Source organism: Patiria miniata, unplaced genomic scaffold, assembly GCF_015706575.1.
Source record: "Patiria miniata isolate m_02_andy unplaced genomic scaffold, ASM1570657v1 HiC_scaffold_1, whole genome shotgun sequence".
In the NCBI taxonomy this organism is placed as follows: Eukaryota; Metazoa; Echinodermata; class Asteroidea; order Valvatida; family Asterinidae; genus Patiria; species Patiria miniata.
In genome coordinates this window covers 20,498,111-20,518,081 of record NW_024037047.1, presented here as the reverse complement: position 1 = coordinate 20,518,081, position 19,971 = coordinate 20,498,111, and the positions used below count along the sequence as shown (strand labels likewise).

General features: G+C 42.6%; 1 protein-coding gene across 2 annotated transcripts in view; it reads left to right on the top strand.

The window, feature by feature from the left end:
* Window positions 1-19,971, top strand: part of LOC119725262 (protein kinase C and casein kinase substrate in neurons protein 2-like) — a 33,248-nt gene that overhangs the window by 9,148 nt on the left and 4,129 nt on the right. Inside the window, exons 2-9 of one of the 2 annotated variants that reach the window (XM_038196607.1) lie at window positions 4,471-4,709; window positions 5,761-5,963; window positions 7,670-7,807; window positions 8,500-8,643; window positions 9,719-9,801; window positions 10,014-10,134; window positions 12,236-12,396; window positions 16,108-16,146. In XM_038196607.1, the coding sequence (XP_038052535.1) occupies window positions 4,499-4,709; window positions 5,761-5,963; window positions 7,670-7,807; window positions 8,500-8,643; window positions 9,719-9,801; window positions 10,014-10,134; window positions 12,236-12,396; window positions 16,108-16,146 (1,100 nt within the window). In that variant the 5' untranslated portion in view covers window positions 4,471-4,498. The remainder of the gene's footprint in view (window positions 1-4,470; window positions 4,710-5,760; window positions 5,964-7,669; window positions 7,808-8,499; window positions 8,644-9,718; window positions 9,802-10,013; window positions 10,135-12,235; window positions 12,397-16,107; window positions 16,147-19,971) is intronic. The other variant, XM_038196616.1, reaches the window with a different exon arrangement.

Sequence of the window (19,971 nt, the reverse complement as noted above, 5' to 3'; positions counted from 1 at the left end):
ACTGTTAGTGATACCGGAATCAACTTGTCAGTTGAACAGGTTTCAGTGGCATGCAATCTCATCATTAGTAATTGCAGCGGACGATTTCCTCCTCAAAAAAGCCATTGAAGGAAAACCAATCCACCTCCCAGACGACCATAAAAGGCATGCAATTGACCGTATTTGGTGGAGAGCCCTACTTCCATTTCCACCTCTTTTGCACAGTAGTGATTTTGTATAATGTATATTGTGGAGGGGTTAGCATTCCAGAACCATTGTGTGTTATGAGTTTGTGGTTAGTACGCCTTTGTGTGAGCTTGTGTTTGGTATAGTAGGCTTGGTCGGAATATTTTTTCCCCCACAAATTCTTTGGACACGTAGGTCACTGTGTAATAAACAAGAATTTGGGAACTTTAAAAAGGAGTACAAATCAGAAGGTTTGCCCATTTGTATTTTCATGTATTTATAGGGATATTTTACAATATCGTAAAAAAAAAAATTTGAACCAGGAAGTTACGCTTTTGTCACTGGAAGTGAAAGGAAAAAACTTTTTTATTAAAACTTTTTTTGAAAATTTACTTTGAAGGTTTATTTATTTTCAGGTTATATGGAGATATTTTACAATATCGTAAAAAAAAAAATTTGAACCAGGAAGTTACGCTTTTGTCACTGGAAGTGGAAGAAAACAACTTTTTTATTCAAACTTTTTTTGAAAATTTACTTGAAGGTTTATTTATTTTCAGGTTATATGGAGATATTTTACAATTTCGTAAAAAAAAAAATTTGAACCAGGAAGTTACGCTTTTGTCACTGGAGGTGAAAGGAAACAACTTTTTTATTCAAACTTTTTTTGAAAATTTACTTGAAGGTTTATTTATTTACAGGTTAATTTTCCTTTTAAATACATGTATGTAAAGCATTACATCATGTTCAGTGTAGTTATCATCACTTTGTGATTGATTCCCACATGTGCACATGTATACATGTGCCGTACAATTAGCGGTACATGTTCATATGTACATGTACTGGTACATGTACATGTACAGTTTATTTATGTACATGTACATGTACATTGCATGTTGGCGATTCTGTGGTGACTCACATTACATGCAGAGGGGGTCTTCTGTCAACTCTGTGGTGTTACCGGTAGTTTTTTCGTCAAAGCGCTGAGGGAGGATTTTTCTCACAGATGATCCCTGGAAGTTACAATGTACATGTGGGTGACTAAACTACAATTATTTTTGTTGGTACCGGTAGCTCACGTTACAGTAACTCTTGTTACATTTTGTCCGCTCATGGTAATTAAAACATAAGAAACTTAAAAATCAAACAAAAAACCTCTTTTCTCACAAAATATTAACCTTTCTCTCTACCTTAATAAAAAAACTCACAATAACAAGTTAGCGTTTTGCATGTACATTGTATTTAAACAAGGTGCCTTAAACTTACTACCTACAATCCATAATTTAACCCCCAAAACCCAGTTTTTGGACAAACAAATACACCATGTTGCATCTCAGTGATCTCACTGCCACATCACTCAAATGAAAGATCTTGTTGTCCCCATACCGCACCACATTTCAGCCATGTCATTCTTATGGATTGTCCACTACATGTATACATGATTTATATCTTGTTGAATAATTTTAATTTTTAGGTGATTTTTTTTTCAGTTGAAATCGTCCATTTCTGTCAGTTTAACATACATGTACAGCCATGTGTTTTTTAATTACTTTGTAATACCGATATGATAAATTTACATTCAAATACATCTGATTTCTCCGTATTTATAAACACCAAATCACGTCACACAGACCTCAATGGGGTGGGGCATTTCAAGCACGTGCCAAGGTTCAATTGCGCACTGATACCGCGCTGCGCCCGTGTGTTGTGGTATTTTCTTATCAGAAGAGCTATGAAACCAAATACCATACATGTATTTAGCCAACTAATTCACAGGTGCTTACCGGTAGCTACTGATTAAATCTATTATACAGTATTTATAAGCTGTACATGTGCATACATGTACATGTACATGTACCTAGCCTTTAGTCAAGTCCCACGCGCCTATACCCGGACCATCCGGACACGTAACGCACCCCGGATGCTTGACTAAAGGCTATCATGTACATACATGTACAATGTACATGTACCTAGGAACAGTGTACCGTACATGTACATGTACATGTACTTATATAATGTACACATACATGTACATGTACATGTACTGTAAATAAAACTACTGTTTTATTGTACAATGTACATTTTTTGTACAGTTCATGTACATACCATGTACATGTACATGTACATGTGTAGAGTGACATGCTTTAATAAATGACGCAACATGCCGGAGTTCATGAGATTAAGGTTGATAATTTTCACTTTCATCAGCTACTTTTAGTTTTACTGTACATGGGTTCATGGATTACATATTGTACATCATGTACATGTACATGTACCGGTATGTACGTACATGTGTATGTACGTATGTACATGTACATTTTTGTACATGTACAATTTTCATAGCTCCATGGTTGAACTTTCAGTTTATTGGGACTTTTATGTAAATGTGCACATGTGTATGTGTACATACGTGTACATGTGTACATGTGTACATGTACATGTGTATATTTGTATGCACATGTACATGTGTATATGGCTTGAACATGCTCCATATGTTTTTACAAATGTGCAATCCCCAGTTGCATAATTACATTGTCTGTAACGGTAACCCGTACATGTATGGCATTGTACATTATGTATACAATACATGTAGGGGTTACAGACATAATGCGGATATAATTTATTAGTCAGAAGTATGAAACTGAAATAATACATCTGATAGATGGCGTTCACGAAAGTGCAGTTTACCCTGTAAAGCTACATCAAATGTATAAAGCCTCCAGACAACTTCCAGGATTAGAAATTTGGGGTTGGAGTTCTTCTACGGATGAACCCATGTTTTACTTCAACAGGTTTCCCTTACTACCCGTAAATGCACACCACTAGTACTTGCAAATTTATTGTAAACTTGGGAGTTCTTTTACGGATGAACCCATGTTTCACTTCAACAGGTTTCCCTTACTACCCATAAATGCACACCACTAGTACTTGGAAATTTATTGTAAATCACACTGTATTCAGTACATTGTTTACTGTCTGTCATGTACTGTTGCATATTGTGAGAGATGTACAATATATTGCACAATGCGCCTGTCTGTGAAAGTGTCAGGTTAGCCTTGGATGAGGAAGGAGGGTTACGAGTTGACCATGGAATCAGGAAGAGATAACACTTGGCTTCTAGCATGCGTTCCGCAAATTCCACTTCCCGATTAGATCCTCAGTCTGTGGTTATGTAGGCTGTTAAATGGAAAATCTGAACGATGAATCTGTTTTTTTTCTTCCCCCAGTCATAGTCTGTAATTTCACCCACTGAAAAGTGATGTTTGTCATTTTTTGGAGGTGTTGATAAGACTGCAGACAATGTATGCGTGACTGCATCTTTACACATGTACATGTACCTTTGATCAGCTGAATTCCTTGTTTCTCACTTGACTGGTACATGTACGTGCATGCCATTTAAAAAAAAAAACCCAAAACTGAGCATTGTACATGTATACAGTTTTGTAAAGCTTTGAATTTCCTCTTTTTTGGGGTCACTTCCAAGTTGCATGCTTGTGTATGCATTTTGACTGCTGTCTGTAGAAAAACATTAACCCTTTCCCCAGCCAGCCAAACTCCAACCAGGGTTTGTTGGAGTCTGTTAGGATGAGGACTGCACTAGTTAACTGACTGTATTTTGCATGGGATTAGGCATACCACAAATAAACGGAGTCCAACTGTTTTAATATGTGTACAGTTTACCATAAGGTATTGGGATTTGCAAGGAAGAGGAAGGTTCCTAGTAAATCACCCTCAGAGGGAGTTTAAAGGGGCACTAGGTCCTGAAATCCCCGCAAATTTCATGTTTTGGATTGTTTACTTCTTCAAACATGTGGTTGAAAGGAAACCAACCTAATGTCTTACCATTCCCGAGAAAAGAGGAAAAATCCTGGTTGTTTACGTCGGACACCACGGAGTACGAATACGTTTTTCGTGTCGTTCTCATACAGTGTACGATATACACGTTGTGTGTATCGGGAACAGCGGTGACTAATCACCATTGATGCAAAAAGTGTGGTTTCTTCAACGTACGCAAAAGGCGAACACTCTACGAATGAAATCACAACTACCAGTAGCATCCAAACAGCTCGAATTTATGGGGTCGCAAAAGTGGACCCCGAAATTCGTTCTCGCACACATAATAACACAAAAACGCCCAGTTTTTGAAGGATAGTTGTGTGGATGTTTATATCCTAGTTTTAAATGTTCTTTCCGAATAACATAATCTCGTTCAAAGCGTGTTTTGTAGCCCAATTGGGCTGTTCCAGGACCTAGTGTCCCTTTAAATGGGATCCCACATTTCATGTTTCAATGTTTCTTTTTCATCAGATCTGGTAGACTTTAATCACCGGCCACCATGTCGGTCTACAGCGACGATAACATCCTCAGTGCGGAGGGCAGTTTCTGGGAGATGGGTCAGTACAAGCGGACGGTCAAGCGGGTGGACGACGGTCACCGGCTCTGCAACGACCTGATGGCCCTGATTCAGGAGAGGAGCGAGATCGAGCGCAAGTATTCCAAGTCACTCCGGCACTGGTCCAAGCGCTGGAACGAACTCATCGACAAAGGTGAGTGAACGATGGCAGAAACAAAAAGTCAACTGTGAAATGGTACATGTATGCAAATAATGAGTGGCTCAGAGTGCTTTTTACTTGGTTGGTTCTTCTCCTAAGGACTTCCACAAGGGAGTATAACTAGGAGGCCAGAAACACCGGGCAAACCCCTTCTCTTAGCGATAAGTGTTACAGGGTTCTTTTACGTGTGTTAGGCCTTAGGCCAACTCACGGGACCTCCGGCTTAACGTCCCATCCGAAAGACGAAGCAATAATGGTTAAGTGCCTTGCTTAAGGACACAAGTGTCCGGGCCGCGGCTCGAACCCACGCCACTATTGCCTCTGAAACACCAGAGCATGAGTCCGGTGCTCTTAACCGCTAGGCCATGGAATGGGAGGAATATTATCACAAGGTAAAATCTGGACTTTTCTATTTCATGAGGCAAAGCCGAGTGAAATGGAAAAGTCCACATTTTACCGAGGGATAATATTCCTCCCATTTCGCAATTTAAAGCCACTCAATATTTGTTTTATATTTAACTGACATATGCCGGTAGATCCTTTTGATTTACGCAGTTGAACTTAACCTCCATTTAAATACAAAATTGAAGGGAAATGTACTTCTCTCTTCCAATCCACCCCTTCACGAAATGTTTGAACCCGACTCTGTAGCTACTGGCTCTTGGGAACGTTACGCTCAACGCGCACACCAGCATGCATTTGCGCACAAATACCGCGTCATGGAACAAGGCTCTTGGGAACAATACGCGTTACGCGCAATGCTCAACGCACACACCAGCATGCATTTTGCACACCAATACTGCGCCATGGAGCAAGGATGATCCTAACTGTTTTATATTAAATCCCATTCACCATGGGCCAATGGGACTTTTTCACCCCCTACATTTGTTTTTACTTCCGCACAAAAAAAATTATTAAAAAAAACCACTGATTTTTACTTCTGGCTGCAAAATATTCACATATTTTGATAATGAAGTATTCAGATTTAGTCACAGAACTTTATTGACTCCACTCAGCTTGCACTTCCTACTTTGTGTTTCTTCAGGTCCTGAGTACGGCACCGTCAAATCAGCCTGGAAGTCCACCCTGACGGAAGCAGACAGCAAGAGCGAGAGTCACCTGGACATAGCCAAGAAGCTGATGCAGGAGGTACAGGGAGCCGTCAAGACCTGGCAGAAGGAGAACTATCACAAGAAGATGATGAACGGATTCAAGGAGACCACAGAGGCTGGAGAGGGATTCGCCAAGGTTTGTAACCGCTCTCTACCTATAGACCAGTGTAACTAAGAGTGGGGGGCCGGTCGGGAGGGGGGGGGGGGGGGGAGAGAAAGCTGATGAAGGAGGTACAAGAAGCTGTCAAGACCTGGCAGAAGAAGAACTATCACAAGAACATGAAGAAGAAGATGAACGGAATTAGGGAGACCATGGAGGCTGCTGAAGGATTCGCCAAGGTTTGTCACCTCTCTCTACCTATAGACAAGTGCAACTAAGGGTGGGGGCCGGGAGGGGGGGGGGGAGAGAGCAAGCTGATGAAGGAGGTACGAGAGGCCGTCAAGACCTGGCAGAAGGAGAACTATCACGAGACGATGATGAACGGTTTCAAGGAGACCACGGAGAATGCCGAGGGATTCGCCAAGGTTTGTAACCGCTCTCTACCTAAAGACAAGTGTAACTAAGAGTGGGGGCCGGTCGGGAGGGGGGGGGGGGGGGAAGGGGAAGCTGATGAAGGAGGTACAAGAAGCCATCAAGACCTGGCAGAAGGAGAACTATCACAAGACGATGATGAACGGATTCAAGGAGACCACAGAGGCTGGCGAGGGATTCGCCAAGGTTTGTCACCTCTCTCTTCCTATAGACCAGTGTAACTAAGGGTCAGGGCTGGGGGGGGGGGGAGGGGCTGGGGAGCAAGCTGATGAAGGAGGTACAAGAAGCTGTCAAGACCTGGCAGAAGGAGAACTATCACAAGATGATGATGAACGGATTCAAGGAGACCACAGAGGCCGGCGAGGGATTCGCCAAGGTTTGTCACCTCTCTCTTCCTATAGACCAGTGTAACTAAGGGTCAGGGCTGGGGGGGGGGGGGCTGGGGAGCAAGCTGATGAAGGAGGTACGAGAAGCTGTCAAGACCTAGCAGAAGGAGAACTATCACAAGAAGATGATAAACGGATTCAAGGAGACGACGGAGGCTGCTGAGCGATTTTCCAAGGTTTGTAACCGCTCTCTGCCTATCAGGTCTTCGATAACCTGATGTTGTATGACAAAACAAATGGCAGCTACTGACCGATCAACAACTTTGGCCGGATTTCTGCTCTCAATGACGTCACGACTTCAAAGAGCAGCTCCAATTAGCTGGTGTGCGGGGTCACGTAAAATCGACATGCACAGATACATCAGATGTCTTGTAGTGTGGCTCTGCACATGGGAACGTCTGATACTCAGACTTCATGTATGTCATCTCTGTTTGTTTAACCCTAACCGCCCTGAATCCTTTAAAATCCTCTTTGCCAAAGTGGAGGAATTTGAGGGATTGAAGTTACATGCCAAAAGCGTTAGTTACTGATTTCGTAGGATGCACTTTGTCAAGGTCTTGGGCCGGACCGTGTGTTGTTTTTGCTCAGCTATGCATAAATATAGGCCTGGATTATGCTTGAAATCCTCCGTACTGCTCCAGGATGTCACTGGCCAAGCCTCAACATATTGACAGTCACTGCCGCAGGATTTGGCAGGATTCAGGCAGTGGTCACCCCTCCACGGACCATATTCAAGAAATAATGGAGGAATTTGCAGGATTGAGGCTATATGCTATTTTTCCATGAGGCCAATTGGAGGTTTTTGCAGGATTGAGGCTACATCCTAGCAAAAAGGCCTAGGGAGATAGGGTTAAATAGTACATGTATGAAACTCATTGGGCAAACACTGTAATTTGGTTTTTTATCACTTGTCCAATTCTTTAGGCTCAGAAACCGTGGGGTAAGTCTCTGAAGAATGTCAACGCCAAGAAAGCAGCCTACCACGCGGCCTGCAAGGCAGAGAAACAGGCCCTCAGTCAGGAAATGACCGCCAGTCAGGATTCGTCACTCTCACCGGACCAGGTTAGTGGCTCAGTTAAATGATTGGGCTACGACTTACAATTACCCATAGACATAAGTGTTACTGTGAGCCGTAGCCTTAGTAATTAGAATGTGGCTTGATTGAGCAAAATATCTCCTCATCAATCCAGGGCCCAATTTCTAAGCACTGTCGATATCAGAATTTTCAATCATCTATATCAGAATTTTCAATAATCTATATCAGAATTTTCAATAATCTATATCAGAATTTTCAATAATCGTTATCAGAATTTTCAATAATCTATATCGGAATTTGCAATAATCTATATCGGAATTTTCAATAATCGATATCAGAATTTTCAATAATCGATATCATTACAAAATTGCTATCGGTGATATCGATATCAAAATAATATCGAATAATATCGATATATCGACGGTGCTTACCAATTTCATGGCTAAGCTTACCTTTAGCGATGAACCCCTGCTTACTGTAGCAGAAAAATTTCCAGCTTACGGGAAACGTATTTCAAGGGTTAGTGAGGAATTTTGGCTTCTGCTTATGCCTACATCCCGTAACTAAGGATTCTGTGCTTACCGGGTTAGCGCAGAATTTTCTGCTAGCGCTGTTTTCTGCTAGCATGCAATGGGGTTGTAAGCGCGGAATTCTGTGGTTAGCAGAGCCATGTAGCATTAGCATAAATCACAGCCTTTTGCTTGATCGTACTTTGAAGATCAAGAAGACGCAAGACAAAGTGGAGCGAACCAAGCAAGAGAAGCAGAAGTTGGAGGAGAGGTATCGGACGTCGCTGGACGACTTGAAGGCCCTCAACCCACGCTACATGGAGGATATGGGCATCCAGTTTGACAAGACACAGGTATGACAAGCACTCTATTATTATTACTATCTTAAATACCGGTAGAACCATTAGGGAGACACCTTAACCCTAACCCACCTCACTCCTCCAAAATCCTCCTGGCGGTTTTGGAGGATTCTAGAGGATTGAGGATGAATGGTGATTGAATCAAATGAGGATTCTGGAGGATTGAGGATGAATGGTGATTGAAGCACATGAGGATTTTGGAGGATTGAGGATGAATGGTGATTGAAGCACCAGAGGATTTTGGAGGATTGAGGATGAATGCATTTTGAGGCAGGACTGTCTGATGATTTTGAAGGATTTGGCGTTGGTTATCCTTCATTTAAACACGAGTGCAAAGTTTTGGGTGAGGATGATTTTGGAGGATTGAGGATGAATGCGTTTTGAGGCAGGACTGTCTTACAATTTTGAAAAATTTAGGCGGAGTTGCAAAATTTTGGAAAATTTTGGAGGATTTTGGAGGATGGTTGTAAGCAACAAGGGCCTAGGGGGTTAGGGTTAAGCCAGCCTCAGGTCGACTGGTTCGCGCACGAATGGCGGAAAGTAAAGTAAGTAAAGTCTGTCACGAGCCAATGTGGCCCATCAGGCCGGCGTTTATCACTGGTTTCAGTAGCATGAAACGACTGAAATGAAAAAAAAATGCTAGTCCATCGCAGGTTACTCCCCAGCTAATGCCGGTACCCATTTATACTCCTGGGTGGAAAGAGGCAAGTGGGGGTAAAGTGGCATGCCCAAGGACGCACTATATAACCAGCAGCTGGATTCGAACCCCTGACCCTCTGATCATGAGTCACAAACCCTAACCCCTTGGCTACACTCCCCTGGCTAATTATATAGTGCGCTCATTATAGTGCGCTCATTCGGTGTGTCCTCCCACTGGAGCTTTTGCAAGTGGTAAATAGCGCCCTCTATTGTTTCTGCACGGAGTCCATAGAATCCATCGTGCGATCATGTAATGCTGAATGACGTCTTCCTTTTGTTTCAAGAAACACTCCCGTTCCAAAAAACAAATTCTCTGCAAAAAATTAAAGAAAGCAAGATGACGTAATTGATGCCATTTTCTCATACGCAGGTATTTGAAAAGAGGAGGATTGAATTCTTCAAGCAGACGTTGAAGGACATGCACAAGGTCCTGGATCTCTCCAGCAGTCCCAGGTAAGACTCCAGAGGTCGTAGGTCAAGAGTCTATATCGTATGTCCCTGACCTATAGAGGGCAGTATTATATTATTGTATCTGTGGTAACATCAAAGATTTCCTCATGTGTGCAATATATAAATTTGAAGAAAAGTTGCATTTTTTAAAGCATTATGCTGACGCCGAGGATAACAACTCAACTTTCAGTTGGAATTGTTTTGTTTTTCTCCAGTTTTGCTCAGATTTACACGGATTTCAAATCGACGATAGAAAACGCAGACCCAGACAAAGACCTGAAGTGGTGGAAAACCAACCACGGGACCGGCATGGCCATGAACTGGCCGGACTTTGAGGTATGATACACCCCCGGCCCTATCCCTATCCCCACCCCTATCCCCTACCCCCCCCCCCCCCCCCCCCGGCTCCCATCCTCATCCCGAACCCCATCCTTGTTCCCAACCCAAACCCCACTCAACCCAAACCGCACTCAACCCAAACCCCACTCAACCCAAACCCCACTCAACCCAAACCCCACTCGACCCAAACCCCACTCGACCCAAACCCCATTCGACCCAAACCCCACTCGACCCAAACCCCACTCGACCCAAACCCCACTCAACCCAAACCCAACTCAACTCAAACCCAACTCAACCCAAACCCAACTCAACCCAAACCCCACTCAACCCAAACCCCACTCAACCCAAACCCCACTCAACCCAAACCCAACTCAACCCAAACCCCACTCAACCCAAACCCCACTCAACCCAAACCCCACTCAACCCAAACCCCACTCAACCCAAACCCCACGCAACCCGAACCCCACTCAACCCGAACCCCACTCAACCCAAACCCCACTCAACCCAAACCCCACTCAACCCGAACCCCACTCAACCCAAAACCCACTCAACCCAAACCCCACTCAACCCGAACCCCACTCAACCCGAACCCCACTCAACCCGAACCCCACTCAACCCGAACCCCACTCAACCCAAACCCCACTCAACCCAAAACCCACTCAACCCAAACCCCACTCAACCCAAACCCCGCTCAACCCAAACCCCGCTCAACCCAAACCCCGTTCAACCCAAATCCCTCTCAACCCAAACCCCACTCAACCCAAACCACGTCCAACCCAAACCCCACTCAACCCAAACCCCACTCAACCCAAACCACGTCCAACCCAAACCCCACTCAACCCAAACCCCACTCAACCCAAACCACGTCCAACCCCAAACCCACGCCCACCCCACCCCATGCCCACCCCACCCCACCCCACCCCCACCCCACGCCCACTCCCACCCCCACCCCAACTGCTTGACTTGTAATTGACTTAATATTGACTTGTCAATCCCGATTGACTTGTGATCTGACCTGGGATTGACATTTACGATTGAGTTGTGATCTTGACTTGTGATATTACTTACATTCATACTCCTCTCCAGCCAGGAGTATGAATGGGTCCCTGTGAGGGTAGAGCACCGAATGTGCGCTGATATTGTCTGCCGCGTGGGGTCCCATGGCCTGATGAACGGGGGAATAATTGTGAAGCGCTTTGTAGATTGTTGATACGATGGAAAGCGCTATATAAGCATTACAATTTGCAATTTATATACTTGTGATTGACTTGAGAATAAACTTGAGATTGACTTGTGAATTGGCTTGTGACAGACTTGTGAATGGACTTGTGATTGACCTGCACTTGACGTGTGGTTGTGGTTGAATTGTGATTGACTTGTGATTGAATTCTGATTGACTTGTGATTGAATTCTGATGGACTTGTGATTGAATTCTGATTGACTTGTGATTGAATTCTGATGGACTTGTGATTGAATTCTGATGGACTGATGGTGAACTTGTGATTGTCTTGAGATTGACTTGTGAATTGGCTTGTGACAGACTTTCAAATAGACTTGCGATTGACCTGCACTTGGCGTGTGGTTGTAGTTGAATTGTGATTGACTTGTAATTGAATTCTGATGGACTGATATAAACTTGTGATGGACTTGTGATTTGACTTTAACCCTAACCCTGCCAGACGCAACACAGGGCATCAAAATCAAAAGTCAGGTGTATTTTGATGCATCCAGCTATCAACACCAGTGCATCAACCTCCAGTTCTGAGACAATGAGAGCTAGTCCCATAGAACAATGCCACAGTTGTATCCTGCTGCATCCGGTGACCACGGACTCTGAGGCAGTGTGGCCTTGAAGCTTTTGACCTGCTGGATCTTGCTACACTGGTCAGGCTTGTCACTTACTCAAGTGTTGCATGCTGCTGCGTTTGGCAGGGTTTCTAGCCAAAATACCCTGGAGGGTTACGGTGTCTGACTTGAGATTGACATGTGATTGACTTATGATTGACTTGACTTCGACTTCGCGAATCTCAACAGGTCGGTAAAAATAAGGATTAACACGGATTGATTTCCTGATTAATCATCCTGCCTCTCATTACAGGACTACAAGGAAGAGCTCCACGCCATCGGCAGCAAACGAGCGACGATGAAGAACTCAGTCAGTGGAGGCGGGGACGGCAGTATCACCGTCAAGACTGTCAGATCCATCAATGACGACTACAACAACACGGAGTACAACGATCCCCTGGCTTACGGCGACAGGTAAGTCAGTCTCCGGCTCCCACTGATGCGCCTGTTTTTACAGGAAGGAATTTTCTTTTAAGACCACAATCAGTGCGACTGGATAATGACAAGCAACTTCAAGCGAGAACTATAGTTAATCATAGTTTGGCTATCGTCCTTTGAACCCGTGTTGTCGGATATGTACTGTAGGTGTACTAGTCTAGTCACCAGTCGGAACCAGCCTTCAGAGGTTGACAACATCGCTGGTTACAATAGCTAGACACATAAAGCATAGCGAGGAGCCTGCACCCGATTTCATGGAACTCATCGTAACTTACAATGCATCGCAGCGCTGCGACGCGTCCTATACCTACGATGCGTCCCAGCTGCGACGCGTCCTGCAATTCATTTCACAAAACATGCCATATGTGCAACGCATCATAAGTGTATATTTATAGTACAACACGGTGTCTGTTATATATATTTTTTCAACGCAGAGTAAAATAGTCGTCTGATTTTCAGCAAAGAGTCATCGGATCTGTTCTCGAAAAGATTTTCAAACATTAAACAAAACGGCTGACGCATGATGCAGTTTTAAAGGAAAGCAAGCTCACAGTGGACTGTTTGTTGTCTGTACTTTGAAATTTCAGCTGTAATATTCAAGGTTTATTCATATTTACTTCGATGCATATTCCATTTACAACGTCACGCACTTTGTCTTGATATTATAGTCTCGTTTGTTAAATATTTATGGCCTAAAACTGGCTAAAAAAAGAAAAGGACGCTTCTTATTTTGCGATGACCACTAGACACGTCGTAACTTGTGGCGTGTTTTAAACCATTGTCAGGGAACTTGCGATGCGTTCAACGCATCGTAAAGTTTCGTGAAGTGGATCATATGATGCGTTTCAAGTTGCGACGTGTTACGGGTCATAACTGGAGTTGCAACTCGTCGCGGCGCTTCGTGAAATCGGGTGCAGGTCCGGGAAGCTTAAAGATGACATTTTCATCATCATTTTGATTTAAGGCATTCACTTAAAGAGGTTGTGGAATGCTCGAAGACATTTCCGTCATTTTTCAGGTAAATGTAGCCTAAGGTGAGATGAAATAAAAACGACTATTGTTTCTGTCATAAAATGAGTACAAAAGGTACTTTTGAGAGCTGTTTTTCAAGTCCTGTCATGCCTGTTTCGACCCGAACGTGCAATTTGTGTAAAAGTCGTCGTTGCGGGCAGCAAACAAAACACAGTAAATCGTGACGTAATAAACAGGACTCCCGATGCAGAGTAGCATAAACGAGTCCTGTTTATTACGTCACGATTTACTGTGTTTTGTTTGCTGCCCGCAACGACGACTTTTACACAAATTGCACGTTCGGGTCGAAACAGGACCTGAAAAATAGCTCTCAAAAGTACCCTTTGTACTCATTTCATGACAGAAACAATAGTCGTTTTTATTTCATCACACCTTAGGCTACATTTTCCCTGAAAAATGACGGAAATGTCTTCGAGCATTCCACAACCTCTTTAATAGTGTTGTGAATGCACAGACGCGTCTAATTTACATCACCAATCAACCACTAGACTAACGGTCTCGCTTGCACTTGCTTTCATAATGAAACTGCACATTAAAATTAATTTTATTGTGAAATAAATTTTTTGACAAGTTGTTTGCTTGACAAACTCTCCATTCTTTCTCTCTCCGGTTTTTCTTAACATTCCCTGGTTTTTCCCCGCGGACTACGATGCTTTTCACTCCCACCCAATTTCTTCTCATAATTGTCCACACCCTTAACCTACCCGCCGTACTTTACCGCATGCTGGATTGTTCACCTCTTTGAAAAAAAAACCTTGCCTGAATTTGTTCGTCTCTTCCATTTTTATGATACCTATATCGCATCTTTTTGTAAAACTTTTGTAAACACAATCATTCCAAAACAAATATCGTCTACCAAATTACCAAAAACATAATGTGTTACATCTCTGCCGGTCTTCGTACAACTTTTTGTTCAAAACGCCATTGATGTTTATCATTGCCCCCCCCCCCCCCATGCTCAATTTGCCGAACTTCCCTAAACTCTTTGAACCCCCCTCCCTTGGTTCCTCAACAAATGTCCAAATCGGATAATATTACCTGATACACAAAATCCTTACCTGTCTTCCAATCTTTGAACTACTTAAATAAACCCCATCAATGTTGATCTTCACCTTTGACCTTCAACATTAACCTCTTTGATGACCACCCTCCCTCCCATGGCCCACCCCCATTTGTTCCCCAACAAATGTCGGAAACTGAAAACAAATTCCTCACTCCTCTGCCAATCTTTGTACAACTCCTACATGTAATAAACCTTACCGATGTTGACCTTTAACTGTTTACCTGTGACCTATTGCCCCCATTGACTACCGACCCTCCCCCCCCCCCCAATGGGTACCCCAGTAGTAGTTACGATACCCCCAGCCCCTCCGTGAGCTCTACTGCTTTTAAATGGCCGCATCACAGCGACATATCGGAGCCCTCGTCGCCATTCACCAGGTATATTTCACACATGTTGCAAACTGCATGCTCAGTATGACTGTACCGTAGACTACATTGTACATGTTCTCTGTGGTGCCTTCTTCTGTTGTCGCCAGTGAGGGCGCTCTTCTCTTTTTTACGATTTTACGCTCGAACATTCATGATGTACAGTACAATGTTTCTGTATGGTACAGATAAACTGTACATTTGTGTGTTGGTAACTTGGCTCAAGTGTTGTAAGTGGTCCTTAGTACAACATTCCATCATGTTTGTTTTATAACTTCATGTTGAGGTAAATAAATAAAGTACCGGTACTTTGTAATTGTAGATAGAAGTGATTTTGATGTATTTACATTTTTACTAGATAATAACATGTGTACACATACATGTATACGGTACATGTACATGCTTGTACATGTACTTGTATTGGCTTTTGTAGATGGCTTCAACAGAACTTTTTAACTAATATTAATCTTAAGAGCGTTTTGGTTTTCCTTGATGAAACCTGGGATATTAATGAAGTGATATCTCTCTTTTCCTAATAATTTGTTTAACTGCAAGTGTCAGTGATGATTTTAACAGGCAAATGTTTTTTACAAATTTAAGTCCGATGCAAACACGGTTGTTTGTATTGTTTTGTGTCTGTGAATTATTGTTGGCTTTACATGTGTCACTGTGTCTTGTTCTCTCTCTACATGTGCCACTGCTTGTGTGTCTCTTGCTCTCTTTGCATGAGTCAGTGTCATTGTCTGTGTCATCTTGCTTGTCACACTAAGTGTCACTGTCTACATGTACATCTCTACATGTGTCACTGTCTGTATCACTGTCTCATCTACACATGTCACTGTCTGTGTCTGTGGTTCTCTCTCTTCATGTGTCACTATCGGTGTCTGTGTCTCTGGCTCTCTTTCTTCATTTGTCCCTGTCTGTTTCACTGTCTCTCTCTCTACATGTGTCCCTGTCTGTGTCGTTCTCTCTCTACAAGTGTCACTGTCTTTGTCACCAGTCACTGCTTCTCTCTACATGTGTCCCTGTCAGTGTCGTTCTCTCTCTACATGTGTCACTCTGTGTGTCACTATCTCTCTCCACATGTGTCTCTGTGCATCTTGTCACCTCACCCTGCAGGCACCCTATTCCCTCACCATCACAATCCATTTCACTGACAATCCATTAACCGACGGGTTTCCCCCTTTTTGGTATGTCTTTTTCTCCCCCTCTCCCTCCATCCACCAGTAACTATCCCGGGTACACACAGTATGATGATAACGATGGGTAAGTGGTCTTGTAATGCATGCCGGTGTGGGTGTCACTAACAACTACTTCTTATTCAGATGTGGAATTGGTTGTGCACTAATGTTTTAACCCCAAAATGCTTTTTGACACCACCTAATACCACACTTTGGGAGATTAATATTAATACATGTATACATGTAGTTATTCCACGAACGCGAGTGGAACACGGAATAATGTAGTGCATCTGTGTCCCATATGCTTCGGCCAATATGGGATACAGATGCACTTCCATGTTCCACGAGAGCGAGTGCATAATGAGTTTACTCACATGTATCTTCAAGCAAACTTGGATCGTAGTAAAGATGGAATGCTCATGCTGTAGATGCTTTCAGCAGTTATCCTACTTCGTGCGTACAGCAGGATTAGAACACTGCGATACCGTACGTGTGGTGATGAGTATGTAAACACTGGCAATCGTGGACCTAGGACTTGGGTTAGGGCACAAACAATACGTCCATGATTGACAGAACGTCCACGATTGAAATTTGTGAACAAAACCAATGAGAGCTGTTGCTAAAAAGTTAGAGTACAAACAAAGGAATGAGGATAAGGGACAATAGGGGGTCCACGATTGCTGGTGTTTACAAAGATGGTGTGTGGACTGTGGTATGTACATGTATCAGGGATATTATCTTCAAGCAAACTTGCAAACTTGAATCCTGCATCCTGATTGGTCGATCCATGGCAACAAGCCGTGCTACCGGTACATATCCATGTGGCACAGCCACGGCCCATACTGCATTCCGCGTATTCCGCTATTCTAAGATGCAAGCGCCATTCCGTACAACATGCACGTGTAATAGGATAACCGTTGAAAAGTTCGTGTACAGCATGCGTGTTTCATCTCTACTGCGCGTCAAGTTTGCTTGAAGATAAATTTGTTATATTTGTGGAACACGGAAATGTAGTGCGTCTGCGCCTCACATACCACTCGGCCTTCGGCCTCGTTGCATGTACCGGTAGGACACAAACGCACTAGATTATTCCGTGTTCCACTCGCGCTCGCGGGATAACTAATAATATTGTTGTTGCCACGGATCAACCAATCCGAATCGTGGACTCAAGTTTGCTGGAAGATACATGTAGTGATATATTTTGCAGAAAAAAGAAAGACTCATAGCTTCTCACTTTGGACTAATAATAGAAGTAGCATACACAGCCCAAAAACGGAGAGCTGCACCATGTTATTTCACAACTTGCAGAGGTTTATAAAAGCCGTGCACAAGTACCCCCTCACAGGCGAAAATAAGAAAGAGTGCCTGTATTGAAGGACCACTGGGCGCCATCTTGCCTGATGGAAGCTGGTGTACACATAGATTATATTAGTAGTGGTCGTGAACCAGTGATGCGTCTGTCACTCACTGTCTTTGTAAGGCTACAAATACCTTTCTGCCCATGCACAAACTTGAGATGCTTAAATGAGTGGCTTGATGAGGAGAACTAGTACATTTTCAGTGGCTCAAAGAGTCAAACAAACTGGGGGATTTTGATGGATTCAGGAACTGCAGGATTTTGATGGATTCAGGATACCTCTATATTGAGCTGTTGGGGGGACTTTGATGGATTCAGGATTCTCAACAGTTTAACTCTTTGGCTATGTTTGTGGTCCAGTAAATACTGCTTGTAGTCCTGCCAAGTCTTTCACACGCTTATAAGGCCTCAGCGTATAAAGAAGGATTATGTAAATAACCCATCCAGACAAAGCAATGCTGGGGTCGCCACCTCCATTCATTGGTTAGTGTACTGGGTATGTAAGATGACATTATTATCCATTGAAAGAAGATATCAATGTGTGAAATATTTTATGCACAGTGCTAATAAATGCTGAATAAGTCATGCTTCAGTAAACATGAAATATACAGTACATGGAGGACAATGGCTCATTGAAATAACCCTTACAGACAATACACACATCATGGTGTATGTATACCATGTAATTACTCACAGCCCAAGTTGAAAGGAAAAACAACCCCACATCATATCCACCAGCAGTTGAACCATGCAAGTGGTTTATTTTGATGGATCCTATGCAGCAACACACATCACAATTTTCATTCGAGCATGGTATCCTGAATCCGTCAAAATCCACCAGAAATTTAGGTGATGGATTTTGAAGACTCTATGGAGAAACATACATAAAGCCACCATGGTATCCTGAATCCATCAAGACTTTTTCTGTTGGACTTTGATGGATTCAGGATACCTCCAGTATTTACACTGGTGGATTCTGACACCAACTCAGGACACCAACATTTTTTGCGTGACAAAATTGGTGGATTTTGGCGGATTCAGGATACCTTCTAGTAAAAGTGCCCAAGGCGTTAGGGTTAAATGTGTATACCTAGGTTTTGCTGGACCCAGAGAGCCAGCGTAATCTGACTGGCTGACTGTCACTTGTGACTTACACATGTACGCTGGTTGTAGACTGTGGAGCTGGGCAGTGCTATTGTATAGGATATACTCCGTACTGCCAATGAATGGACTACATGCAAATCTGGCCCATTGAGTAGATGTGTTTAAAAACTGCTAGTGAATAGCCATTCTGGATCATTTAAATAAATTTGTGAGTTTTAATAGACTTGCCATTTCTGTCAATTTATTGAACAAGTGTGCCAGTTTTATTGTTCTCTTTGCTTGGTTAACCATTTCTATCCATACTCTGTGGTGTGTGTGCTTGCTAACATCATAGTAATTCCATACTATACATGTAGTTGTCTGCTCCTTAGGTAACCAATTTCTCTGTGATGTACCGTACTCGAGTTTTAAAAAGGGTTGATGATTTTAAGACATGACAGTACATGATTTTAAAGTTTTAACTTTGAATTTAACATGTTTAAATAATAGTTTTAATAGATATTTAACTCTTTCATGAAATAAATACATGTAGTCAGAACAACAGATAAACATACTTACACTACTGTAGATATTCTTGTATTTGTTTTTGTTTTTTCTTTTGTTTACAAAATATACACATGTTCATATGTAGTGAATTAACATGCATACAACCGTAGATGTTTCCATGAACGACTTGATTTTGCTTTCCTATCCTACAGTGTTGTAGATTCGACACACGTCATGTGTGTAGAGTACAATACATAACGTTCATTTTTTGTAGTGCATGACTTGTGACTTACATGTGTGACAAATAGACTATTTGCATGGCATCCATCTTATTAGAGGGCATTCAGTATTTGAGATGTTGAATGAAGAAAAAGTCTAGTCATGCCAATCCCAGCAGACCAAAGACATTGCCCTCTAAGATGGATTCCATTCATAATGTTTATTGTACACCGTTTGTATGTGAACACTCTTGTTAAGACGAGGGGCCAATTTCACGGCGCTGCTAAGCACAAAAATTTGCTTAGCACAAAAAAAGTGTGGCTTATAAAAGCAGGTAACCAGCCAAAACTCCACGTGACGTATGTTGCTCATGATTAGTATTCAACTGTTGTTTGCTTAGCATGAAAATCACATGGAGTTTTGGCTGATAACCTGCTTTTATAAGCCAGACTTTTTTTGTGCTAAGCAAATTTTTGTGCTTAGCAGCGCCGTGAAATTGGGCCCAGTTTACTTTCAGTTTTATAAATTATACATGTACAATAGAAGTTGTTTGGCATAAACAGATTTTATGGCTTCTGACTAGCACCCCTTGAAAAAAAAAGATATTGACAAAAAAATGGGGAACTGCCAACATAGGGCTGGATAGCTCAGTTGATAGAGCACGGGAACGGCAATCCAGAGGTCACAGGTTCAAACCCTGATCCAGCCAATTTCTTTGCTCAAGTTTAAAAATTGTTTACATTT